The sequence below is a fragment of the Heterodontus francisci genome, chromosome 8, assembly GCF_036365525.1.
Source record: "Heterodontus francisci isolate sHetFra1 chromosome 8, sHetFra1.hap1, whole genome shotgun sequence".
Classification (NCBI taxonomy): domain Eukaryota; kingdom Metazoa; phylum Chordata; class Chondrichthyes; order Heterodontiformes; family Heterodontidae; genus Heterodontus; species Heterodontus francisci.
This window is the reverse complement of record NC_090378.1, coordinates 104,429,619-104,457,387: the sequence shown is the minus strand read 5'-3', so window position 1 is coordinate 104,457,387 and position 27,769 is coordinate 104,429,619. Positions and strand designations below refer to the sequence as shown.

Here is a 27,769-nt window from a genome sequence, read left to right as displayed (position 1 = left end):
TAATTGTCATGTAACAATGTAAAGGAAATGCTTCTCCTTAAAACAATTCATACTGCTTAGTAAGCCATCTTCCTCAACTGTACACTCCAAGCTCTCTATGTCTGCATTTTTCCAAGTCAGCCTGTGACTGCATCAACCACAAATCATGGAATGAATGCATATAATACTAAACTGCTTATTGGTGCCTTATACACATTTGAACAAGGAAGAAGTGAATGATTTTAGTTAAGCTATTCCTTCAGTGGTCTTCCAGTTTAAGACACTCCGCAACATTTCTCTATCCTCAAGGAATCCCATTAACATTTTACATAAAATGATACAGAATCCTACAGTGCAGGAACAACAGGTCTATGCTGATACTTATGCTCTACACAAGCCTCTCATTTTACCTCATCTTATCCCATCAAGATATCTTTCTGTTCCTTTCTCCCTCATGTACTTATTAAGCTTCGCCTTAAATGCAGCCATGCTATTCACCTCCACCATTCAATGTGATAGCAAATTCCACATTCCGACTACTCTCCGAGTAAAGAAATTTTTACTGAATTCCTTATTGGATTTATTAGTGACTATCTTATATTTATGGCCCCTAGTTCTCGTCTGCCCCACAACTGGCAACATCTTCTCTATGCCTACCCTATTGAACCCCTTTATAATTTTACAGACCTCAATCAGGCCACTTCTCAATCTTCTCTTTTCCTGTGAAAATGCCCCAGTCTGTGTAGTCTTTCCTGACAGTTCAGGTATCATCATTGTAAGCCTTTCACATTGGATCACTGGGTTGTGGTTCCAGCTGGTACCAGGCTAGTTTGAAGTGGGTGATTGGTAAAACTGCATTGTGGGTCACTGTGTTAAGATACAGCTGGTAGCTCCTGATCAATATCCAGATCACTGTTGACTGAATCATAGAATGGTTACAGCACAGAAGGAGGCCTTTCGGCCCTTCGTGTCCATGTCAGCTCTCTGCAAGAACAACTCAACTAATCCCACTCCCCCGTCTTTTCCCCGCAGCCCAACAATTTTTTTTCTCTTCAGATAATTATCCAAGTATTTTTTGAAGGCCTCGATTGAATTTGCCTCCACCACATGCTCAGGCAGTGCATTACAGATCCTAACTACTCACAGTTTAAAATAACTTACCTTTTGTTTCGGTGGACAAGGGGACTGCTGGGTAAGTAAACCTATATTTTCGGGCAGTTTAAAATAACTTACCTTTTGTTGCAGCAGCTTTTTCTGAAGCAGCGATAGTGCGAGCGAGGTGTCAGCTGGGAAGGTGAGTTTCAGTTTAAAATAACTTACCTTTTGTTTCAGTGGACTGCTGGGTAAGTAAACCTATATATTCGGGCAGTGGCTAAACCCGAAACACTACACGTGTAGTGTCTCCCACCCATCCTCCTCCTCTAACCAAAAAAAAAGGACTCTTGTGTGGAGGGTTTGGTAAGGTAGGGTTTTCCTTTATTTTTTAATCTCTGTTGTCAACTTAGTGCGGAGGGGATGGAAGCTAGGGCAGTTGCATGCTCCTCTTGCAGGATGTGGGAGGTGAGGGTCACCACTTGTGTCCCTGCTGACTTCACCTGTGAGAAGTGCACCCAACTCCAGCTCCTCGCAGACCGCGTTAGGGAACTGGAGCTGGAGCTGGATGAACTTCGGATCATTCAGGATGCTGAGGGGGTGATAGCAAGCAGTTATAGGGAAGTAGTGACACCTAAATTACAGGATAAAGGTAGCTGGGTGACCGTCAGGGGAGGGAAAGGGAATAGGCGCACAGTGCAGGGATCCCCTGTGGCCGTTCCCCTCAATAATACGTATACCGTTTTGGATACGGTTGGGGGGTACGACCTACCAGAGGAAAGCCACAGTGGCCAGGTCTCTGGCATTGAGCCTGGCTCAGTGGCTCAGAAGGGAAGGGGGGAGAATAGGAGAGCGATAGTGACAGGAGATTCAATGGTTAGAGGAACAGACAGGAGATTCTGTGGTCGCAAACGAGACTCCCGGATGGTATGTTGCCTCCCGGGTGCCAGGGTCAGGGATGTCTCGGATCGAGTCGACAGGATTCTTAAGGGGGAGGGGGAGCAGCCAGAAGTCGTGGTACACATCGGTACCAATGACATAGCGAGGATAAGGGATGAGGACCTGAAAAGCGAATATAGGGAGTTAGGTTGGAGGCTAAAAGGCAGGACGAGCAGAGTAGTAATCTCAGGATTGATACCGGTGCCACGTGCTAGTGAGGCTAGAAACAGAGAGCGATTGCAGCTGAACACGTGGCTACAGAGCTGGTGTAGGAGGGAGGGATTCAGATATGTGGATCATTGGGATACCTTCTGTGGAATGTGGGACCTGTACAAGAAGGACGGGTTGCATCTGAACTGGAGGGGTACCAATATCCTGGGTGGGAGGTTTGCTAGAGCTCTTCGGGAGGGTTTAAACTAATTTGGCAGGGGGATGGGAACCGGAGCCACGGATCAGTGGATGGGGTAGCTGTTGAACAGGCAGATACCGAGTGCAGAGAGTCTGTGAGGAAGGTTAGAGAGTTGACAGGGCAAAGTTGCAGCCAGTATGATGGGTTGAAGTGTGTCTATTTTAACGCAAGAAGTGTCAGGAATAAGGGTGATGAACTTAGAGCATGGATCAGTAATTGCAGCTATGATGTTGTGGCCATTAAGGAGACGTGGATATCACAGGGGCAGGAATGGATGTTGGATGTTCCAGGGTTTAGATGTTTCAAAAGGAATAGGGAGGGAGGTAAAAGAGGTGGGGGAGTGGCATTGTTAATCAGGGATAGTATCACAGCTGCAGAAAGGGAGGTCATCGAGGAGGGTTTGTCTACTGAGTCATTATGGGTGGAAGTCAGAAACAGGAAAGGAGCAGTCACTTTGTTGGGAGTTTTCTTTCGACCCCCCAATAGCAACAGAGACATGGAGGAACAGATTGGGAGGCAGATTTTGGAAAGGTGCAGAAGTAACAGGGTTGCTGTCATGGGTGACTTCAACTTCCCTAATATTGATTGGAACCTCCTTAGTGCAAATAGTTTGGATGGAGCAGTTTTTGTCATGTGTGTCCAGGAAGGTTTCCTGACTCAATATGTCGATAGGCCGACTAGAGGGGAGGCTATGTAGGACTTGGTGCTTGGCAACGAACCAGGCCAGGTGGCAGATCTCTCGGTGGGAGAGCATTTCGGTGATAGTGATCACAACTCCCTGACCTTTACTATAGTCATGGAGAGGGACAGGAGCAGACGGGATGGGAAAATATTTAATTGGGGGAGGGGGAATTACAATGCTATTAGGCAGGAACTGGGGAGCATAAATTGGGAACAGATGTTCTCAGGGAAATGCACGACAGAAATGTGGAGGTTGTTTAGGGAGCACTTGCTGCGACTGCTGGATAGGTTTGTCCCGATGAGGCAGGGAAGGGATAGTAGGGTGAAGGAACCTTGGATGACAAGAGATGTGGAACAGCTAGTCAAGAGGAAGAAGGAAGCTTACTTAAGGTTGAGGAAGCAAGGATCAGACAGGGCTCTAGAGGGTTACAAGGTAGCCAGGAAGGAACTGAAGAATGGACATAGGAGAGCTAGAAGGGGACATGAAAAAGTCTTGGCGGGTAGGATTAAGGAAAATCCCAAGGCGTTCTACACTTATGTGAGGAACAAAAGGATGGCCAGAGTGAGGGTAGGGCTGATCAGGGATAGTGGAGGGAACTTGTGCCTGGAGTCGGAGGAGGTGGGGGGGGTCCTAAATGAATACTTTGCTTCAGTATTCACTAGTGAGAGGGACCTGGTCGTTTGTGAGGACAGCGTGGAACAGGCTGATATGCTCGAACAGGTTGAGGTTAAGAGGGAGGATGTGCTGGAAATTTTGAATGATACGAGGACAGATAAGTCCCCAGGACCAGATGGGATATACCCAAGGATATTACGGGAAGCGAGGGAAGAGATTGCTGCGCCTTTGTCAATGATCTTTGCGTCTTCACTGTCCACTGGAGTAGTACCGGATGATTGGAGGGTGGCAAATGTTGTTCCCTTGTTCAAGAAAGGGAATAGGGATAACCCTGGGAATTATAGACCAGTCAGTCTTACGTCAGTAGTGGGCAAATTATTGGAGAGGATTCTGAGAGACAGGTTTTATGATTATTTGGAAAAGCATGGTTTGTTTAGAGACAGTCAGCATGGCTTTGTGAGGGGCAGGTCATGCCTCACAAGCCTTATTGAATTCTTTGAAGATGTGACAAAACACATTGATGAAGGAAGAGCAGTGGATGTGGTGTATATGGATTTTAGCAAGGCGTTTGATAAGGTTCCCCATCTTAGGCTCATTCAGAAAGTAAGGAGGCATGGGATACAGGGAAAGTTGGCTGTCTGGATACAAAATTGGCTGGCCCATAGACGTCAGAGGGTAGTAGTAGATGGAAAGTATTCAGCATGGAGCTCAGTGACCAGTGGTGTTCCACAAGGATCTGTTCTGGGACCTCTGCTCTTTGTGATTTTTATAAATGACTTGGATGAGGAAGTGGAAGGCTGGGTTAGCAAGTTTGCCGATGACACAAAGGTTGCTGGAGTTGTGGATAGTGTGGAAGGCTGTTGTCGGTTGCAACGGGACATTGACAGGATGCAGAGCTGGGCTGAGAAGTTGCAGATGGAGTTCAACCTGGAAAAGTGTGACGTGATTCATTTTGGAAGGTCGAATTTGAATGCGGAATACAGGCTTAAAGACAGGATTCTTGGTAGTGTAGAGGAACAGAGGGATCTTGGGGTCCATGTCCATAGATCGCTCAAAGTTGCCACCCAAGTTGATAGGGTTGTTAAGAAGGCATATGGTGTGTTGGCTTTCATTAACAGGGGGATTGAGTTTAAGAGCCGCGAGGTTATGCTGCAGCTCTATATGGCCCTGGTTCGACCACACTTGGAATATTGTGTTCAGTTCTGGTCGCCTCATTATAGGAAGGATGTGGAAGCTTTAGAGAGGGTGCAGAGGAGATTTACCAGGATGCTGCCTGGACTGGAGGGCATGTCCTACGAAGAAAGATTGAGGGAGCTGGGGCTTTTCTCATTGGAGCAAAGAAGGATGAGAGGTGACTTGATAGAGGGGTACAAGATGATGAAAGGCATAGATAGAGTGGATAGTCAGAGACTTTTTCCCAGGGTGGAAAGGACTATCACCAGGGGGTATAATTTTAAGGTGATTGGAGGAAGGTTTCGGGGAGATGTCAGAGGTTCTGTACATAGAGAGTGGTGGGTGCGTGGAATGCGCTGCCAGCGGTGGTAGTAGAAGCAGATACATTAGGGGCATTTAAGCGACTCTTGGATAGGTACATGGATGATAGTAGAATGAAGGGTAGGTAGTTAGTTTGATCTCAGAGTAGGTTAAAGGTTCGGCACAACATCGTGTGCCGAAGGGCCTGTACTGTGCTGTACTGTTCTATGTAAAAAAGTTTTTCCGCATATTGCCATTGCTTCTTTTACCAATCACCTTAAATTGGTGTCCTCTGGTTCTGGATCCTTCCACCAATGAGAGCAGCTTCTCCCTATCTTCTCTGTCCAGACCCCTCGGAACACCTCTATTAAATCTCTTCTTAATCTTCTCTTTGTCACAGAGAACAGACCCAGCTTCTCCAATCTATCCAAGTAACTGAAGTTCCTCATCCCTGGAACTATTCTTGTGAATCTTTTCTTCACCCTTTCTAATGCTTTCACATCCTTCCTAAAGTGTGGTGCCCAGAATGGGACAAAATACTCCAGTTGAGGCCGAACTTGTGTTTTATACAGGTTTATCATAACTTCCTTGCTTTTGTACTCTATGACCCTATTTATAAAGCCCAGGATCCCGCATCCTTTATTAAATGCTTTCTCAACCTGCCCTGCCACCTTCAATGATTTGTGCACACACATCCCAAGGTCCCTCTGCTCCTGCACCCCCTTTAGAATTGTATCCTTTATTTTATATTTTCATTGTTCCCACCAAAATGAATCACTTCACACTTCTCTGCATTAAATTTCATCTGCCAATTGTCCACCCATTTCACCATCCTCTCTATATCCTCTTGAAGTCTATCACTATCCTCCTCACAGTTCACAATACTTCCAAGTTTTGTGTCATTCATAAATTTTGAAATTGTGTCCTGTACACCCAAGTCTAGGTTATTATTATATAAGAAGGAAAGCAGGTGTCCCAACACTGACCCCGGGGAACCCCAATATATATCTTCCTCCAGTTTGAAAAAACAACTGCTCATAACTGTACTCTGTTTCCTGTCTCTCAGACAATTTCACATTCATGCTGCGACTGTCCCATTTATTCCATGGACTCGAACATTGCTGAAAAGTCTGTTACATGGCACTTTATCAAATACCTTTCTGAAGTCCATGTACTCCACATCAATCATATTACCCTCATCAACCCTCTCTGTTACCTCATCAAAAAACTCAATCAAGTTAGTTAAACATGATTTGCCCTTAACAAATCCATGCTGACTTTACTTCAGTCATCCATAATTGTCCAAGTTATTGTTAATTTTGTCCTGAATTATCATTTCTAAAAGTTTTCCCATCACTGAGGTTAAACTGACTGGCCGGTAGTTGCTGAGCTTATCCTTACACCCCTTTTTGAACACGGGTGTAACATTGGCAATTCTTGAGTCCTCTGGCACCACCCCTGTATCTAAGGAGGACTGGAAGATTATGGCCAGTGCCTCCACAATTTCCACCCCGACTTCAATCAGTATCCTTGGATGCATCTCATTCAGTCTTGGTGAGACTTATCAAGTACTGATAAGTAATATTTGTTGTTATCTTGTTGATAAATACTTAGCAATTTTAAGTACAGCCAGCCTATCTAATGCTTCCTCTTTATCAATTTTTAGCCCATCCAACATCTCAACTACCTCACCTTTCACTATGACTTGGGCAGCATCTTCTTCCTTGGTAAAGACAGATTCAAAATACTCAGTTAGTACCTCAGCATGCCCCATGCCTTCATGTGCAAAGCCCAATTTAGGTTCCTAATTGGCCCCGCTCCTTCTTTCACCACTTTTATACTATTTATATGCCTATTGAAGACTTTTGGATTCCCTTTTACATTAGCTGCCAGACTGTTCTCATACTGTCATTTTGCTTCTCTTATTTATTTTATCACTTCATCTCTGAACTTTCTATATTCAGCTTGGTTCTCAATTGTATTATCAACCTGACATCTGTCATATGCACCTTTTTTCTGCTTCATCTGCTCTACCTCTTTCATCATACAGGGAGCTCTGGTTTTGTTTGTCCTATCTTTCCCCCTCGTGGGAATGTACCTTGACTGTACCAAAACTATCTCCTCTTTAAAGGCAGCTCATGGTTCAGGTACAGTTTTTTCTGCCAATCTTTGATTCCAATTTAACGGGTCAGATCCATTTCCATCCCATTGACGTTGGCCTTCCCCCTATTAATTATTTTTACTTTGTATTGCTCCTTGTCCTTTCCATAGCTAACCTAAATCTTGTGATGCTATGATCACTGTTCCCTAAATATTCCCCCAACTGACACTTGATCTACTTGACCCACCTCATTCCCCAGAACCAGATCCAACGATGCCTCCTGCATCGTTGGACTGGAAACATACAGATGGAGAAAATTCTCCTGAACACACTCCAGAAGCTCTTGCACTATTATTATCCCAGTCTATATTAGGACAATTAAAGTCCCCCATTATAACTACTCTATAATGCTTGCACCTTTCTGTAATTTCCTTGCTAAGTTGTTCCTCTATATCTTTCCCGCTAGTTGATGGCCTACAGAGTACACCCAGCAATGTAATTGTACATCTGTTGTTTCTTAGCTCTAACCAAATAGATTCTGTCCTTGACCCCACTGGGACATCCTCTCTCTCCAGAACTGTAATATTCACCTTAATCAATACTGATACCCCTCCTCCTTTCTTTCATTCCCTATCTTTCCTGAACACCTTATATCGAGGAATATTCAGTACCCAGACCTGCCCTGTATGCAACTTTTCACTAAAGGCAGCAATACTCTCCCACAGATATGTAAATTAGAGTGCACATGGGCTGCAATGATAGAAGGTTTTGTTTTCACAAACAGTAGGACCAGTCAATAGGACTGGATTCAAATTTTACAATAGCAATATGAAACTGAGGTGCAAGAAGATCTCTGAATAATGAAACTGAATGGTAAATATGCAATAATTAAAATGTGACCAAATAGAAAATGGTCCTGAAATACCCATGGATTGCTGTGTATCGAATGAATTACAGTAGTGGTTCTATTTATAAATATTTCACACACTGGACAATTTATCCTGTTTGACCTCTGGGCACAATTTACAATATTGTCAAATAATAGCATTTATCAGGTGAAACATTTACTGAAAGTTTTTGTTCTGTTATGTACAAGGCTGCCAATATGCTCTTCCACATTCACATTCAATTTTTTTCCAGCTAAAATGTTATTGAAGCTCAGTATATTACACCTAAATATCCATTTGAACTCTGATTTTGGTGATGGCTAGTACATGGGCCACAAAAATAAAAGTATCTGTATGCACTTGAGGGGAAAATAATACTTCTTAGATACACACAATGATTTGAAGTTGTGTCATTTTACTGATAAATGCATTTCAGCTTCAGTTACAATGCATTATTTAGAAGTTTTATTGCTGTTCGACTGAGGCACCATGTACAGTGAAATGTTGTAATATAATCCTATCTGAGATAAAATGTGTGTATAGGATGCGCACCACTGCTTGGCTATTTTAAGCAGTTTATCCATAAGAGATTATAACGGATAAAATAGTTTTATACAAGCCAACATGTGGGGCAATACAAGCATCTCATCAAAATACAGATAAAAGACACTGGATAGGAGTTAACTTCATTAATTCCTCTAAGACTGGTTGCCTCATATTCTTTCTATATCTCTTTCCCACTTTATGTTTATGCCTCTCTTTCCTGCTGTCTTTACATATGACTCTTTTACTCTATCTGTCACTGTCTTGTTTCTTTTGCATTCATCTGTTTCTGTGGCAATCTCAATGTCTTCAACTTACTATCTGTCATTGTCTCTGTCTTATTACCTGTCTTTGTCTGGCTCATTGTATCTCTCTCACTTTCTGTTTCTATAAGCAATTATGATTCTGAGACAAACCAGCTCGTATTGTCTACATGATTTAATCCCACTTCCTTATCCCAGCAGTAAACTCGTAGACCTTGTAGCGATGATTACATTTATGTGTCTAAGTCTGTTCTAAGTAGTTAAGAACTGGTGAAAATCCTTCCTCAAAGATCAACGACACACAGCGCTCAGTTAGCTGATTTATGGAATTAATCAAAACACCAGGTGCAGTCTCCAGAAGCAACATGAGTAGTGAGAGGGGAAAACTGGGTCTGACTCAAGTTTAAAGAAATGGGGACAACTAGCAAGGTGCAGTCAATTTCAGACCACAGCTGACAGTTACCGTCACTGGACATTCCAGCTCTAAGTTCCACAATAGCTGAGGGTGTCCTTGCAGCAGAGGGCTCAACTAGGCACCTGCCCCTCTGTTGACTCAGACCCCGAGAAGACAGGTCATTGACAGGTGGGTGTGCCACAGCCTACAGAAATGGACAGTGGCAAGTCTTGGCTCTTGATCACCTCTTTCTTGTGGCACTATATAGAACATGACGTTTCGTGGTGTGGATGTCTCTGAAGAATAGTCTGAGTTAGTAGGGCTTTTGCATATCATACCAATGCAATTAGGGATCTGTTGGTGCAGCTTTTCGGAACAGGAGCATTAACCAGCATTACATCTGCTAAAGTGAGGTAATTTCACCTCTCCCTGCACGTGTGGGTGTCCAGAATTTAGTGGGATGCCATGGAGCACTTTTCGGTCAGTCTGACATGCCTGGTGTCCTTTTGCCAAGAATACATCTGCTTGGAGGGCTCCCATTACTGCTAGCAGTAATGCTGGGGCAAAAGCTAATAATTAGGCTTAAATGGCACAGAGCTCATGAAATAAAACAGCGAAACGAAGAGAAAAATGGCCCCGTAGTGGCATAAAATCACTTTCTTATAAATGCATTCAGAAGTTCACCCCAGCAATCCTGGACACCAGGTTCAATCCCTAGGTGTGGGAATCTGCATGGAAAATCACAGAGAAGCCTTTTACGAATGCTTTTGCATATTTTAATAAATCTGCTTTGAATGGTAGCTTCTGCTGCTCACTCCAGACCTGACTGTGGCAAAATAGGTACAAATCAGACAGGACTAACTATTGCTAATTTAATGCTCTTGTGAGTCATCTGCATTACATTTCAGATTGCATTCGAGATGAAAATTGCTCCTTTTTTTTTACAGTCTATGAATTTACAGCTGGTTTATGCATCCTGGTGTCAAGAACTCAAGCAGCATAATAATAGCTATTCTTATGCATTCTCTGTCTAACTGCCTAGATCTTTGTCTCATGACCTTTTTCCTCTTGCAGTCCATTTGAGAATCTTACAGCACAGAAGGAGGCCATTCTTCCTATCATGCCTGTACAGGCTCCTTAGAAGTGTGATTCAATTGGTCACATTCGCCACACTTTCTCTATAAAGGCGCCACTGGGCTTTGAATGCTGGGTCATCTGTTTACGAAGCAGGTGCTTTATCTACTAAGTCACAGCACTCACCTCTAAAGGGGTTGGATAGGGTAGACACAGAGATTATTTCTACTGGTCAGGGAATCTAAAACACAGGGCACAGTCTCAGGATAAGGGGCCGATCATTTAGGACGAGATGAGGAGAAATCACTTCACTCAAAGGGTTGTGAATCTTTGGAACTCTCTACCACAGAGGGTTGTGGATACTCCATCGTTGAATACATTCAAGGCTGGGATAGATAGATTTTAGGTCTCTCAGGGAATCAAGGGGTATGGCGAGTGGGTGGGATAGTGGAGTTGAATCCTAAGATCAGCCATGATCGTTTTGAATGATGGAGCAGGCTCGATGGGCCATATGGTCTACCCCTGCTCCTATTTCTTGTGCTCTTGTGTTCTTCTCTAACTTCTCTCGTTCCTTATTAATTTGATTTGCTACTCATTGGAACTCGGGACACGATGGGCACAAAGACTAAAAGCCCAATTGTTGTACTCACAGAGGGGCATCCCTAACAAAGATGGACACATGCTGCTAGAACCACCGCCACTAGTTAACTATCAGATGAACAGCAGCCATTATTCCTACCCCACCACAGAGGCAGTTCTGTAGGGATTGATTTTTTTGGCTTGTGATTACAGACATCGCAATGCATTAATAGACAAGGTTAGTTTACAACCTGTACTCACAGGCACCACTATTTGTAGGCACAGTGGGTTCAAAAACCTCCAGCCTTTCCAGCAGATTGCCACCATGACTCCAATGGGGATGCATAGGGAGGTCCCATACCTGGAGACGCTGAGCCCTGGCTTTACATCAGGATTTCTGCGGGGTCTTATAAGAGGCAAAGCCTTTAACAGTCTCCAGTGGAAGGGAAACGGGTGGGGAAGGGGTTAAGAAATTTGTATGCTGGGCGTTCCCATATCTCCAGCTTCTCAGTCAGTGGGTGTACCAGTGAAAATACCACACTGTCCAAAGGGCAGTTATTGGCCTGGCCTTGGTCAGGGGTGGGGGCTTGGGGTGGTGGGAATGGACAGGCCATGGTCCCAACCTGGCCCCTGAAGACAGATAAGTTACCTTTTTTTGAAAAAAAAATGCAGTCTCCTTACGAGTTAAGGAAAAAGGATTGCCCATGGGGGACAATTCTTTCACCATCTGGATTACCCCTCCCCACCTTTCCCTCACCATTACCACCACAACACACCACCCAGCACTTCTTTCTTTCTTTTCTTTTGGGCCTCCTTATCTCGAGAGACAATGGATACGCGCCTGGAGGTGGTCAGTGGTTTGTGAAGCAGCGCCTGGAGTGGCTATAAAGGCCAATTCTGGAGTGACAGGCTCTTCCACAGGTGCTGCAGAGAAATTTGTTTGTTGGGGCTGTTGCACAGTTGGCTCTCCCCTTGCGCCTCTGTCTTTTTTCCTGCCAACTACTAAGTCTCTTCGACTCGCCACAATTTAGCCCTGTCTTTATGGCTGCCCGCCAGCTCTGGCGAATGCTGGCAACTGACTCCCACGACTTGTGATCAATGTCACACGATTTCATGTCACGTTTGCAGACGTCTTTATAACGGAGACATGGACGGCCGGTGGGTCTGATACCAGTGGCGAGCTCGCTGTACAATGTGTCTTTGGGGATCCTGCCATCTTCCATGCGGCTCACATGGCCAAGCCATCTCAAGCACCGCTGACTCAGTAGTGTGTATAAGCTGGGGGTGTTGGCCGCTTCAAGGACTTCTGTGTTGGAGATATAGTCCTGCCACCTGATGCCAAGTATTCTCCGAAGGCAGCGAAGATGGAATGAATTGAGACGTCGCTCTTGGCTGGCATACGTTGTCCAGGCCTCGCTGCCGTAGAGCAAGGTACTGAGGACACAGGCCTGATACACTCGGACTTTTGTGTTCCGTGTCAGTGCGCCATTTTCCCACACTCTCTTGGCCAGTCTGGACATAGCAGTGGAAGCCTTACCCATGCGCTTGTTGATTTCTGCATCTAGAGATAGGTTACTGGTGATAGTTGAGCCTAGGTAGGTGAACTTTTGAACCACTTCCAGAGCGTGGTCGCCAATATTGATGGATGGAGCATTTCTGACATCCTGACAACACAGTTTACAGTCTTTTCAGAAAGCAAGTGCCAAAGATGTGCTCGCTGCGGCCTGGGTGCCTGCTAGGGGGATTTAAAGTGATGAGCCTCCCTCCAACTCCAGAAAGCTTGACGAGTGCCAGTGGAAGTTCCCAGCCAAGATGCCTCTTCCTGTGGGAATTTTTGGCCCCAGGTATATACAGGCAGGCACAGACCTAGCCTGAATCTTCTCAGATCTCCCAGGCAAGACAGGGGACATTCTTTATTTGAATTTTCTTCTTACCAAGTATAAGTGATGCTCAAGAGCCAATAAAAGGTAGAAATATTTATGTCTGACATGCACAGGCTCATATTTTAACTTAAAAATCTATTATGTGTAATGTATCCTTGAAAGTATATTAAATGTCACAATAAATACGTTATAGGCTTAAGATGAATGGAATCAAACAGAGTGCCTGGCAGCAATCACTGAACAAGTGCCCCTTTCCCTCAAACCCTACTTAGAAAGCTGCACTCTCACCAAATAAATTACAGTTATATAACTGCAGGGCTGCTTGATGGATTGTACAGTGAACCAGCCATTGGAGCACTCTCTGAGTAATGTAGTTTAGTATAAACTGTTGCTTTCTTTTGTTATTTAAAGTCTAAGGAGACAAAAGATCAACAAGGAAGGTCGTTAGTGTGTTCGAAGGGCACCTCACACACAATACCAGACACTGTGGGGGAGACAGACAACTACCTGCCGAGCCTACCTATTCCAGATTTATTTTTAAATTGTTATAATCCACAAGTGCTTTCAAACAAAAAAAGCACTGTTGGAAAGCTGACTTAAAAAGGCAGTTAGTTATTTGTGCTTCCTTTACTGTGATTAATAATATGTTCCTCACTCTCTGTTATGCATGTAGATGTGTTTATATGTGTATATATTTTTATATAAAAGATTTTTCACTTCACACTGAATTGAGATTATTTTATAAATCCCCAATTATATCAGCTACTTTGCATGTCAACTTCAACTGCGAACTGAAAGTCAGTAATGTCAGTTTCTGAGCGAGCCTTATTGTAACTGCTCAGCCAGGGTGATGGGGAATGGTCGAATAAGATGGTAAAATTACTATTGTCATGCTAGGCCCCCATCTGCCAAGAACAAGGCACATTAATTTTGTCATGAACATTGATTTTAAACAGTTACTGGAGTGATGGGAGGACTTGTTGAACAGATCAGCTGTGGCTGGAAAAGACATTTGCATATTCGCAGATGGTGTTTGGAAGGACAAAGCAGCCATTCCCTGACATTCAACCCAAAATGGACTTTTGATCACCAGACATTGAAGGTGGGGGAGCTCTTATTCCAGGTTGACTGCTAAGATGGACAAATACACAAACAGACATGGTCAAACCAGCTAGTCACATGACTAACATGATGGGCAACCTTGATTGGCACCCCATCCACAAACATTCACTCCCTCCACCACCGACGCACAGTGGCAGCAGTGTGTACCATCTACAAGATGCACTGCAGCACCGCACCAAGGCTCCTTAGACAGCACCTTCCAAACCCACGACCTCTACCAACTAGAAGGACAAGGGCAGCAAATGCATGGGAACACCACCACCTGCAAGTTCCCCTCCAAGTCACACACCATCCTGACTTGGAACTATATCGCCGTTCCCTCACTGTCGCTGGGTCAAAATCCTGGAACTCCCCTCCTAACAGCACTGTGGGTGTACCTACCTCACATAGACTGCAGCAGTTCAAGAAGGCAGCTCACCACCACCTTCTCGAGGGCAATTAGGGATGGGCAATAAATGCTGGCCTAGCCAGCAAAGCCCACATCCCATAAATGAATTAAAAAAACCCGGAGTTTTTTGAATTTGTATAAATAGTTTGGTCAGAAAGCTGTTTGCTCCTGGACTAAGATCTGTCTCCTGTCTGCTCCCATCTCTTTCTCACAAGCCTCTGAATCCACTGAAGGCACATGAACCCCAAAAGAGAAAAGTCTCCTACAGTGAACAAGGTTTAAGAAGAATCCCCAACGAAAAGCAAGATCTACCTACAATCAAGGACTCTACAGTGAGCTCAAAGAACCGTAACAAAAACTCTTCAGATATTGCCTCAAACCTTCCCACTTTATTTTTCTTCTGCTCTTTTCTGTCTCTATTTGCCTGTGTGTATCACGTATGCTTGCTAGCGTGGGGTGCGGCTTGTATCCATAGGCGTTAACTAAATTAGAGTTGAAGTTTAATAAATTTCAACTTTTCTTCTTTAAACCTAAAAAAGCCTGTTTGTGCTGGTTTCTTTGCCTTATAATTGGAAAGCAGTGAACAAGGATTCACCAAGGGGGAGCTAAAAACATGCTGTGTTTAAACCCTGTTATAGTAAGACCAGGTGAAGGCTGAAAGGGAACCCTAGACCTCTTTCTCACCTGGTCGTAACACTATCTGATTAGTAATATATAGTTTCCATGGTGACTGAGCAGTATAGTTCACTGGCATACTAACAGAGCGGGGCAAAGCTAGAGGAGGTGGGAAGGGCATAGAGTTAAAGTTTATCCCTGCACTTATTCAGTGCTTTTAGCAAGAGGTCTTGGCACAGACTGGGGACTGGAATTATGTGAAAGAAAGACATGCATTTCAGTAGCACCTTTCACGACCACTGGACATCCCAAAGCACTTTACAGCCAATGCAGTACTTTTGAAGTGAAGTCACTGTTGTAATGTCGGAAATGTGACAGCCAATTTATGCACAGCAAACTCCCACAAACAGCAATGTGATAATGACCAGATAATCTGTTTTTGTGATGTTGATTAAAGATAAACGTTGACCAGGGATAAATCCCCTGCTCTTCTTTGAAATAGTGCCTTGGGATCTTTTATGTCTACCTGAAAGGGCAGACAGTGCCTTGGTTTAAAATCTCATCTGAAAGACTACATCTCTGACAGCACAGCACTCCCTCAGTACTGCACTGGAGGGTTAGCTTAGACTATTGCACTCGAGTCCTTGAGTGAGACTCAAACCCACAACCTTGTGACTCAGAGGCGAGAGTGCTCCCAACAAAGCCACACTGACGCAGGGCTATGGGTGAAACAGGAGGGTTAAGTCAAGAAGAAAGTCAAGTCTGATAACCATTTTGAAATAATAGAGAAGTTGATTTTTTTAATAAACATTATTCCACATAAAGTGTTTTTATCCCCTTGTTATTGATTCTTTATGTCAGTTCCAGCATGTACCATTGCTACATTTCAGTTTTAACCCTCCAGGATTGTCACAGAGTCTCCAGGAATCAAAGATTAATGTCCTGGATATTGCTGTGAGAAAAATCATAGGGTACTTAAAACAAGTTTTTAAAATTTTCTTTAACATTTTTGGTTATTATTCATAAAAATTTTGGCAATGCTGAGAAATAATCTCTTTGACTGGGGTGGGAGGGGACGGTTGATGGCAGGAAGTTATGTGATGAATACTCCAGCAATACATCTAGCCAGAGTTAGTGACCCTAGTTGTTAACCACACGTGACCTTTTAGGTCATCCAGGAGCTCAGCATGTTAAAAGGAAAGTATGATCTAAGGAATTATTTTTCGTTCACAGCAATCTTTCATTTTATAGAAGGAAATAATAAAGCAGGATTTGTTTCTGATATTTTGGGGAAACTGCATTCTCAGACTTTTCCGAGCAGATCTCAAACAGAAAGACTTGCATTTATACTTTGTTTTATTGTGTCTCTGAAAAATATTCCAACCTGCTTCATGTACAAAGAATTACTTTTTGGAGTGCAAGGACTGTTCATGGGTTAGCAAACATATCAACTCGTTTGCACACAGAAAGATTGAACAAAGAGCAATGAGATCAATGAAGAGTTAATCCGAGGACCATTAAGGTTGGTTTCATGTCACCACCTCCACAGTTATCTATACAGCCATTCCAACTCACATGACTGGGCGATCCATTAGTGACATATCTAGAGTGGCTTGAAGGCAGGTAGGCTGCACCTGAGGTTTCTCAAACTGGTCAAAAACTTGACAATTTTTGCGAAGTGATTGAAATTGTGTTTATTATTTTTTTCTATAAATTGGGAAAGTACTTGGGCCAACAGTGCTCCTGGGTGTCCCTTTCTCTTTTTGTATGTGACCCACTGCTGGCATGTCCTGAATTTGAGCTGCATCCAGTAGAGTTGGATGAAACTTGTAGCTTGGACCCTAAATCCGCATATTTTCTTTCAGTAGACTGTACAAACTTATAGTTGTTTTCTGTAACTTCCATTTGTGCATCAGCCTGCACACAGAGAACTCATAGCTTGGTGATTCTAAACACATAAAGGGATGTGAGATTGAAGAAGAATTTGGCAGAAAATTGATCTGGGCTTTAAATCTCATAGTGACCTCGGTCACTCAAAATCATAACTGAAATGAAACAGCTCAACTCAAGGTGAGGATCTACAGCCCCAAAACTGTCTGTGATTAGAACATGGAAATGGTTACATTTTTCTGCTCTCTTCAGCTCTTTCCATAATATATATGTACAGGACATGCTTCCAGATATTTCTTCATCACAAGTTAGTATCCCACGGTGTTCAAAGAATGAGCTTCTGCCATTCCACATGTGAGATCCATCTGTGAGGTGAATTTCAGGCAAAATATGGATTAGCCAGGAAGGTGGGCAAGGGCCTACACAGACCTGTTAGATTACTCTGGAGGAGAGGGCAGCCTCATAACCTCCTTTGGAAAAGCCCCAGCTGCATTAAGCCTGGGACATTGCATTGGACTTAGTTGTCTGGAACATAAAGATCTAGGATAGCATGGGCTCCTTTAATTCTGCTATAGTAGATAAAAAAAAAGCTTGCATCACAGAAATCATATGCCATCTATACTTGATACAAGTAAAAGAGACTAAAACCATGATAGGCCATCTGTCCTGGAATTTTCTCTGACAGCAGTAACTTCTTTATGCTTGCTTGTGGTTGCCAACACTGGATTTTCTTGGGTCAGCTAAATTAAATATTGTTGGGTGAACTTTCAGTAAGATTTCTGGGAGTCCCCGTCTAAAGGGGCTGAGGGGAGAGGATAATTGCTGCTGAAGTCCTCGGGCACGTGCAGCTGCAGGGCGTGGTTGGCTGCTTAAATGGCACCTGCAAGAGTCCTTGGGCAGAATTTTACATTGAGGCAGCGGCCCTACCGACCAGCTAAAATGTCGGGGGAGAGCCCACCTCCGCCAGGCATGGAAGCCAAGCTGCAACTTTACATGGTCCAGGCCCTTAATTGGCCTCGGTCGGGACTTCCACCCCTCTGAGGCAGTAAGTTCCACCTCCAAGAGCTGCCAGCCAATCAGAGGGCCGGCAGCTCCTCAGTCCCAATGGCCCCACTGAGAAGTGTGGCCATTGCACCCAGCCAGAACAGGATGATGGACGCTGCCCTTCAGGAAGGTAAGTGGGGATCGGGCCTCACTGGGGACAATTGGTTGGGTCCCGGCGAGGAGTTGGAGGTCAGACTGTAGGGCAGGGAGTTAGTTTTAGCAGGGGTGGCCCGTGCTGCTGTGGGGGCCCTCTGTGGGGCACAGAGGGCCCATTCAGGAGGGCCCTTCCCAGCCACAAGGAGGCTTTCAGGTATTACTGGACAGCCTCCTTGGGTGCTGAAGATATCAGCGGTGGTGGGAGGAGGCCCTCAATTGGAAATTAATTGGCCACTTAAAGATTTCAATTGGCCTGGGGTGGGCAGGAATTTTAACTTGGGGGGAATTTTAATATGGTGATTTCAGTCTGCTTGTAAGCCATTGATACCCCTCCCTCATCTCCTTAACAATGGTGGAGGTGGAAGGCAATGACATTCCCAATATTTGCCATTGCTGAGGTATTGAAGAGGGTCAGATAGCATATTTCTTCATTAAAGTTCAAGGATGATGTCAGGAAACACTTCTTCACACAAAGGGTAGTGGAATTCTGAAGTGCTCTCCTGCAAGAAGCTGTTGAGACGAGGAAAATTGGAAATTCCAAAACTTAAATTGATATATTTTTGTTAGGTAAGGGTATTAAAAGATTATGGATCCAAGATGGGTAAATGAGTTGAAATACAGATCAGTCATGATCTAAGGGGCTGAATGGCCTACCCCTGTTCCTGGGTTTATAAAATCATAGAATCTTGCAGCACAGTGGGAGGCTATTTGTCCCATTGTGACTGCGCCAGCTCTTTGAAAGAGCTATCCATTTGGAGTTAGATACCTCGAGCTAGATTTTGACTATTACAATGATACCCTGGTTGGCCTCACTTCCACCAGCCTCCAGAAACCTCAGCTCAGCTCATCCTTGCTGTCTGTATCCTACCCAAAAAACTATTAAGGCTCAGTCAATAGAAATGTTCAAAACAGAGATAAAGTTCTGTTAGCAATGGTATGATGAGTTATGGTACCATGGCGGGTAGACGGAGCTAGAATTCAGATCAGCCATGATCTAACAGAATTGCAGAACCTTTTCGAAGGGCCAAATGGCCTATCCTTGTTCCAACATTCCTATGTTCCTGTCACGTTTCCTCTTTCTTGATGCAAACACACCAATCAAACAGACAAGATCGGTGAATCTAAAAGGTGGGTTCTTCTGTTGAAGATACTAACTTATATATAGCAATACTGGGAAGGTAGAGTAACACGTCTTGTTTCTGTAGCTGCTTCCAACAACTGCCTCGAGATAACATGGGTCTGTATATCATATCCTGGTGATGGACAGCCATTTTTGATACACCCCTTAAAGTAATACCACAACAGTTCCAATCTGAATGTACAGGCATTGTCATTTTTATTTATTCGTTTGTGGGATGTGGGTGTCACTGGCTAGGCCAGCATTTATTACCCATCTCTAATTACCCTTGAACTGAATGGCTTGCTAGGCCATTTCAGAAGGCATTTTAAAAGTCAACCACATTGCTGTGGTATCTGAAATCACATGTAGGCCAGACCAGGTAAGGATGGCGGATTTCCTTCCCTAAAGGACATTAGTGAACCAGATGTTTTTTTTTACAACAATCGACAATGCTTTCATGGTCACCATTAGACTAACTTTTTAATTCCAGAATTATTAATTGAATTCCAATTTCACTATCTACTGGGGCAGGATTTGAACCCATGTCCCCAAAACATCACCAGGGCTGTGGATTACTAGTCTCGTGACATTGACACTACATCACCGCCTCCCCCAGTGTCTGCTATCAACCTGGATTGGTGAAAGCAGGGAGAAGACCTGCCTGACTAACCTCCCTATTGCACCAGAAAACAGGATGTAAATTCAGTCAGGAATGCTTTACTACAGGTAGCCATTGACACAGAGACTATAACCTCATTGAAAATGGAATTGGATATGAACTTGAAAGGGAAGAATACAAAAAGAAATGAAAAGGATGGGAAATAGGATTGGAGAAGTTAGCTCCAATTGAAGAGCTAGCACCAACACTACTACAATGGGCTGAATGGCTCCCTTCTTTGCTGTAAATTCTGTGAGCAAATGGGTTATGAAATACTCACAAGTACTGGTTGACACATCACATTGTGGTCTGAACAAAATAATGGTTTCTAATTTTCTGTTTTAAGGAGGAATAAATCCAAATTCTTGATAAGCATTTGTCAGACGCATTGTTCAGTGTGTGTAGTCAGTTGTTCCGACTTATCTATTCACCCCCTCCTCATGAAGCAGCTTTGGATTTTTTACAGTTAAGTGTTCTCATAAGTGACAGCTGTTGTTGCTTGGAGCAGTTGAATTCTGTACTAAAACTTTTACAAAGAGAAAAGCTGAGCAGAATACATGGAAGGGCTTAATGAAAGCTCGAGGAACAGCACCTCATCTTTCGATTAGGTATTTTACAGCCTTCTGGACTCGACATCGAGTTCAACAATTTCAGAACATAATCTCTGCCCCTATTTTGTTTCCCTTTCTTTGCACGTTTTGCTCTTAATCTTGTTTTCTATTGTTTTGCTTTTGGACAGCAGTTTTTCGTTATTCTGCCATTCACACCTCCTCAGGTCACGTCTTTTGATTCTTTATTTGTCCCATTATTACTCCCTTTGGCTCTGCTCCACCATTGGGGCTGGATTTTATGGGCCCCACTGAGATGGGATCAGAGGCTGCAGGGCCCATAGAGTTGCGATGGGAGGCATGGGGCGGAGGGCCTGTCGCCTCCCCGTTGGCAAGTGATATTGTCACAGGTGGGATTGGCCAATGACGACCTTCCACACAGAGGCCAATTGAGGCCCTTAACTAGCCTATTAATGACCACTTAAGGGCCTCTTCCTGCCACCGCTGGGATTTAACCAGTGATAGGGATGCCTCCGCCACACGGGGAGGTCACCCAGTAATATGAGGCACCCTCTCTGTGGGCTTGGGGTGGGGGGGTCCCGCCTCTGTGGGCACTCTGTGGCCCACTGAGGACCCCAGTGGAAAAAAAACCACTTCCCTGGACCCCCTCTCTTCCTGCACTTAATGCCCACCCTCCCAGCTGCCTTTGCCAGGGCCTTCTGGACTGGGCCCAGCAACCCTGCCTCACTTTCCTGAGATTGGGTCTCCAGCACTGGGCCTGGGTCCAAGGCCTACGAGTACCGGCTGTGGCCATCGCTCTTGGTACTGCTGATACTGCTAAGCTGCCGGCCCTGTGATTGGCCAGTAGCTCTTGGAGGTGGGATCCCCGTCTTTACAGGGACGGGGAATTGCACCACTAGCCACTTCAGTGTCGGAACAAGATAAGATCGTGCTTGTGGGGTGGGGGGGGGGGGAGGGGAGCGGTGTTCAGAAAGGCTGAGACGGGATCCCCCTGCCTTTTCGGCCTGGCACCGGGAGCCCCACTGGCGTAACAGAATCCAGCCCCAAGTCTTCTGTCATTTAATGCCTTCCATCTTGCACCTCCTCACAGACCTTCCCTTCTGTTCCTTTACCACCCACCTTCATTTGACCTACCTAACACCTGTTACATTTACAACATTTCCCAGTTCTGATTGTGCCAGTGGTCATGGTATACATTAGTACAAATGACGTAGGTAAAAAAAAAAGGATGATGTCCTAAAAGTAGAATATAGGGAGTTAGGAAGTAAGTTGAAAAGTACGACCTCTAGGGTAGTGTTCTCAGGATTACTACCAGTGTCACGTGTGAGTCAGAGTAGAAATAGCAGGATATATCGGATGAATACGTGGCTGGCCGGAACGTTGGGGGATGGTGGGGGGGGGGGGGGGGAGCCCCCCCCTCGGCTCTCTATTGGAACCCCTGTTGCAATTACACGGCAATTAATTGTTGGGGATTCAGTCCTTTTAAGGGACAAGTGCCTGACTCTGGAGCTGTGAGCCAATCAGAAGACCAACAGCTCTGCAGTACCGGCAGTGCCACAGGGAGCAGTGGTGACTGCTGGTACTGCACGAGGTCCTGCATGACCGAAGAGTCTGGAGACGCCAGGACGGGTGAGTGGGACTGGGGTCGCCGGGGCCATTCAGGCAGGCCCCGATGAGGGCATGGGGTTAGTGAGGGTGGGAGTGTCTTCCTGGGGGGAGCAGGGGGGCGGTGATCGCCACGGCATGAGCCCTCTGGGGCCCCTAGATTGCACCCAAAGAAGGGATCATCCCCAACCTTGCTAGGAGGCTGCCAGGTTTTACCTGGCGGTGCCTTGCCACGGGCCCCTCCATCCTCCATTAAATTGAGGCGGAGGCAGGAAGAGGCCCTTAAGTGGCCTACCCAGCCCAGACTTAATTAGAAAACATCAGGAAAGCAAAAGGCACAGCGGCCCCAACTTGCGCACAATTTGATGTCTCTCCGCCTGCCCCCCCCACCCCGTCTCTGTACCATCCCGAGGGGTCCCATAAAATACAGCCCATTACTTCTGTTTCTCTGTCCACAGATGCTGCCAGGCCTCCCAAATATTTCCAGTATTTTCTGTTTTTGTGACATGGAAAGGCTAATCCTGCGTCTGCAGCCATTACAGACACTAATCCTGGGCCTGCAACCATTACAGACACTAATCCTGGGCCTGCACCCACTTCAAAGTCTAATGCTGGGCTGCCCAGCCACCGCAGACACTAATCCTGGGCCTGCACCCACTGCAGATGCTAATCCTGGGTCTGCATCCACTATAGACGCAAATCCTGGGCCTGCAGCCACTGATCCTGGGCCTAGTTCCACCCTCTACAGACACTAATCCCATGTCTGCAGCCACTAATTCTGGGCCTGCTGTCACTGCAGATACAGTCCCTATAAGGTATTTTTTCAGAACCCCCCAGAAATCTTGGTTTAACACAGTGCACAGATGGAGACCTGAATTAACAGGCTTCTGTCTTTCTTCTTTGCTACACCTATAAACTGAATATTTCCCAGGCACAGTGAGGAAAAAAGGTCTACATTATACGACACTCAATGAAATAGTTATGTACCCCATGATAGAATGGCCTTATGTCCTAGATCTGCTACCATATCTTATCACAGGTAGCAAACCTGCAATTACAGTATTTCCTCATTTTTCAATGGACTTTTTATATTGGAATTTCTCAGAGAAACATTGCTATATAGAAACTAAGTGTCATAGTTTGTAGCTCTGATGTTATATGAATGATCATTACAAAAAAACTTGCATAGCGTATGGGATCTTGGGCTTCATAAATAGAGGTATTGAGTACAAAAATAGGGAAGTTGGCTGAACCTTTATAAAGCTCTGGTTAGGCCACAATTAAATCGTATCCAGTTCTGGTCACCACGAGTTCGGAAGATGTGAGGGTCCTTGAAAGGTTGCAGAGGAGATTTACCAGAATGATTCCAGGGATGAGGGATTTTAGCTACAAGATTAGATTGGAGAAGCTGGGGTTGTTCTCCATGGAGCAAAGGAGATTGAGGGGAGATTTGATAGAGGTGTACAAGATTATGAGAGGTTTAGATAAGTTAGACAAAGAAAAGCTGTTCCCATTAGCTGATGGTACAGGACAAGGGGTCACAGATTTAAGGTTTTGGGCAAGAGGTGCAGGGGTTTTGTGAGGATGAGTATTTTTACGCAGCGAGTGGTAATGACTTGGAACTCATTGCCTCCGAGGGTGTTGGAAGCAGAGGCAATTAATAATTTCAAAAGGAAATTGTTTGGGCATTTGAGAGAAATAAACTTGCAGGACTAGGGGGATAGAGCAGGGGAATGGGACTGACTGGATTGCTCTGCAGAGAGCATCATGGATTCGATTGGCCGAATGGCTTCCTTATATGCCACAATGACTCTATGACTTTAACTTGTTATTGAAACATGCATTCATAGTTTTTTTTCTATCAAGACCATTGTCACAAAAGACCCTCTCACAAACATCATTCCGCCATGCAGTTCTCAGTGCATATGGTCACAATATCTTAGCGATCACAGCAGGATGAGGTGATCATACAGTCCCATTATAACACCACATTGTGCTCAGTGCAAAAGTTTCACAACCACACCAGGGCTCTCCACAGTCCCATGGTACCATCAAATAGTTCCTACTGCAAATAGCTCCACCACCACACAGGGATTTCCATAGTCCTACTGTGCTATCACATTGTGCTCTGTGCAAATAGCTACAATATCACATACAGTCTAATACTCTCAGAAGTTAACTTTGTTCACAAGGTTCTATCCAACCAGAAGATCATATTGTAACACAAAACTTTCTGTAGTCAATTTCCCATGGATGCTGACACAACAATTTGTTTGATCGTGCGTATATAAATTACATTGCATTTGATATGAAATCACTAGAAATAGCTCGATTATCCTTAGATCACAGATTTGCACATGTTATAAAAAGACATGCATTTGGTGGAACAGCTGGTATAACCCAAAGTGTTAAGCAAACTACTGGGAATTCATATGACCCTGATAACCTTATGCCAAACATTTCTTTGACCTCAAATCATCCATTTGGATTACAGATCCCAAGACTAACCTTTGTTAATATCTTGGTATTCCATCCATAGCTGCCTCTGAACTGAACGATTCGAAAACCAAATGGAGCAAGTCTCCTCAAAACCGTAGAGTGCCTCCTGGATATAGTGATTGCCAAACTCCTCCAGCACAGATGCAAAGTCACTCCTCAATGTGGCTCCATCCAAAGAATGAATAGCATGGCTGAACGCTGAAACAAAAAATAATACATGCTTTAAGAAAGAGAGACAGCCATAAACACATTTACTGCAGAGGGCAAAACTCCAAGTTGCAAACAAAGGTAGAATTGGTATACAGTATGTTGTTAGTGCAGCTGAAGATACGGTTCATGTGCACATCAGCATTGGTGGGCAGTTGAAGGTACTCTTCATGTACAGAAATATTGGTGTTGCCTCAGCTATATTGTTACTGGACAGTTCAAGCTGAGGGTCAAGTATTGTAGTGTTACTTGATAGCTGAAGTTAGGGCTCATGTACTGGATGGTGCTACTGAATAGTTGAAGGTAGGGCTCATGTATTCAGTTGTGACAGCACTTAATAGGAGGGCTTATGCATATAGTGCAACCTGATATTTGATAACAGAGCTCCTGTATGAAGTGTGACTTGGTATTTGATAATAGGGCTCATGTATAAGTATTATCTTGCTGGTGCAGTTGAAGGTAGGACTCCTGTATGGTATAGCTTTTGGCACACTGAGCTCCCAGATAGGCCAAGCATCAGACAGGCCTGAAAGCTGAACTGATGTTGCATGATCTTGGAATAGAAATAAGTAGCTAATTACTAGTCTAAATTCAGCATCCACAGGGCTTCTTCTGGTTGGGCAATTTCAGGCTTGCAATTGGATAGTTAACCTTTCCAGGTCCTATAAAGAGTTAACAGAGGCACCAAGACGCAAGCAGGTTGTCCCTATAACACATGTTACCAGAATGGCTCCAGATGGAAGTCAAAGCTTAGTGTCTACTGAAATAAAAATGGTCAAAATCAAAAATATTTACTTGAGGTTATTATATGTTGTTTATATTTATGTTATTTTCTTTCTTAAAAAATGAACTTTGCAACTCATTTAAAATTTGTAATTGATTAAACGTAACATTGCCTAGCTATACCCAATTATTTATTTATTAGAGATACAGCACTGAAACAGGCCCTTCGGCCCACCGAGTCTGTGCCAATCATCAACCACCCATTTATACTAATAATTATGGTCGACCATTTCTAATTCAATGCATTTATTCCCAATTGTACGCTTGCAGCAATTTGAATTTTACCTGTGTTGCTTTTGCTGTTTACATGTCTAATATTTCTGTAATGTGGGATTCAGCTTAAAAAAGGCCAACTCCCATGGATACATGGACCATTATTTCCTCTACAATAAACTAGCAACGAGAACTAAATTTGTGTGTGATCTTAAATATTGTGTGCTACAGTGAAAAACTCATCTGAGAGGGTCAGCCATCATTTCACATCTGTTTGCAGTCCCATTAAGATATGACTCTACCAGTCCCACATAAGCTGCACGCATGTGCCTAGCCTGCCCTTCTTCTTGCTGCTGGTTCCACTTGCTCTTCCTGACAGACTATGGGGAAAGAGCAGGGAAATGGGACTCCTTTCTTGCTCCTTCAGAGAGCTGGCACAAACCTACTAATTCATTAATACACAAACTCTAACTATTATGAACAAGTCAACGTGCACCATTTATGATGCATTATCAAAAGAGCTTCCTATACCCAGCCAAAAACATTGTGCATATAACTGTAGTGCAAAAGACTATTTATGACGAAATATCTGTAGGGTGCTATATATGCTTTCTTTCCAAAACAGTTTCCCATTTGTGCCTACAATTCTGCACTTTTTCAGTTTCTTGCTTTTCTTGGTAGTATAATGATGTGAGGTACAATAATGCTATAGACAGAGATAAGCCATTCAACAACCACGGAGCAGATCAAAGATCTGCAGTCCTGCCACATGCAGTCGTGAATGGTGGTGGACAATTACACAACTAACAGGAGGAGGAGGTTCCACGAACGTACCCATCCTCAATGATGGGGGAGCTCAGCATGTCAGTCTAAAAGACAAGGCTGAAACATTTGTAACCATCATCAGTCGGAAGTACCGAGTGGATGATCCATCTCGGCCTCCTCCTGAAGTCCCCAGCAACACAGAAGCCAGTCACACGCCAATTCGATTCACTCCACATGATAACAAGAAATGGCTGAAGGCACTGAATATGGGCTCTGAAAACATCCCAGCTGTAGTACTGAAGACTTGTGCTCCAGAACTAACCAAAACCCTGAACCAAGCTGTTCCAGTACAGCTATAACGCTGGCGTCTACGTGACAATGTAAAAAATTTCCCAGGTATATCCTGTCCACAAAAAGCAGGACAAATCCAATTCAGCCAATTAATGTCCCATCAGTCCAATCTCAATCAATAACAAAGTGATGGAAGGTGTTATTGACTGTGCTATGAAGCAGCACTTACTCAGCAACAACCTGCTCACTGATGCTCAGTCTGGGTTCCACCAGGGCAACTCTGCTCCAGACCCCATTTACAGCCTTGGTCCAAATCTGAGTGATGGCGATTGTTCTTGACATCAAGGCAGCATTTGACCGAGTGTGGCATCAGGAGCCCTCGCAAAATTGAAGTCAATGGGAATCGGGGAAAACTCTCCACTGGCTGGAGTTATATTTGGCACAAAGGAAGATGCTTGTGGTTGTGGTTGTGCATATTGGATGCCAATCATCTCAGCCCCAGGACATGGCTGCAGAATTTCCTCAGGGTAGTGTCCTAGGCCCAACCATCTTCAGCTGCTTCATTAATGACCCGCCCTCCATCATAAGGTCAGAAGTGGGGTGTTCGCTGATGATTGTACAATGTTCAACACCATTCACGACTCCTCAGATACTGAAGCAGTTGTGCCCTCATTCAGCAAGACCTGGACAACATTCAGGCTTGGGCTGTTAAGTTACAAGTAGCATTCACGCCACTCAAGTGCCAAGGCAATGTCCATCTCCAACAAGAGATAATCTAACCATCTGCCCTTGATATTCAACAGCACAACCATAGCTGACTCTCACCACTAACATCCTGGGAACAGCCATATAAATACCATGGCTGCAAGAGCAGGTCAGAGGCTGGAATTCTGCAGAACTCACCTCCTGACTCCCCAAAGCCTGTCCATCA

The 27,769-nt window shown here is 44.4% G+C and overlaps 1 protein-coding gene across 1 annotated transcript in view; it reads right to left on the bottom strand.

The window, feature by feature from the left end:
• The window catches only part of astn1 (astrotactin 1), a 2,863,484-nt gene that overhangs the window by 406,495 nt on the left and 2,429,220 nt on the right, over positions 1–27,769 (bottom strand). Inside the window, exon 16 of the mRNA XM_068038084.1 lies at positions 24,589–24,777. Within this exon, the coding sequence (XP_067894185.1) occupies positions 24,589–24,777 (189 nt within the window). The remainder of the gene's footprint in view (positions 1–24,588; positions 24,778–27,769) is intronic.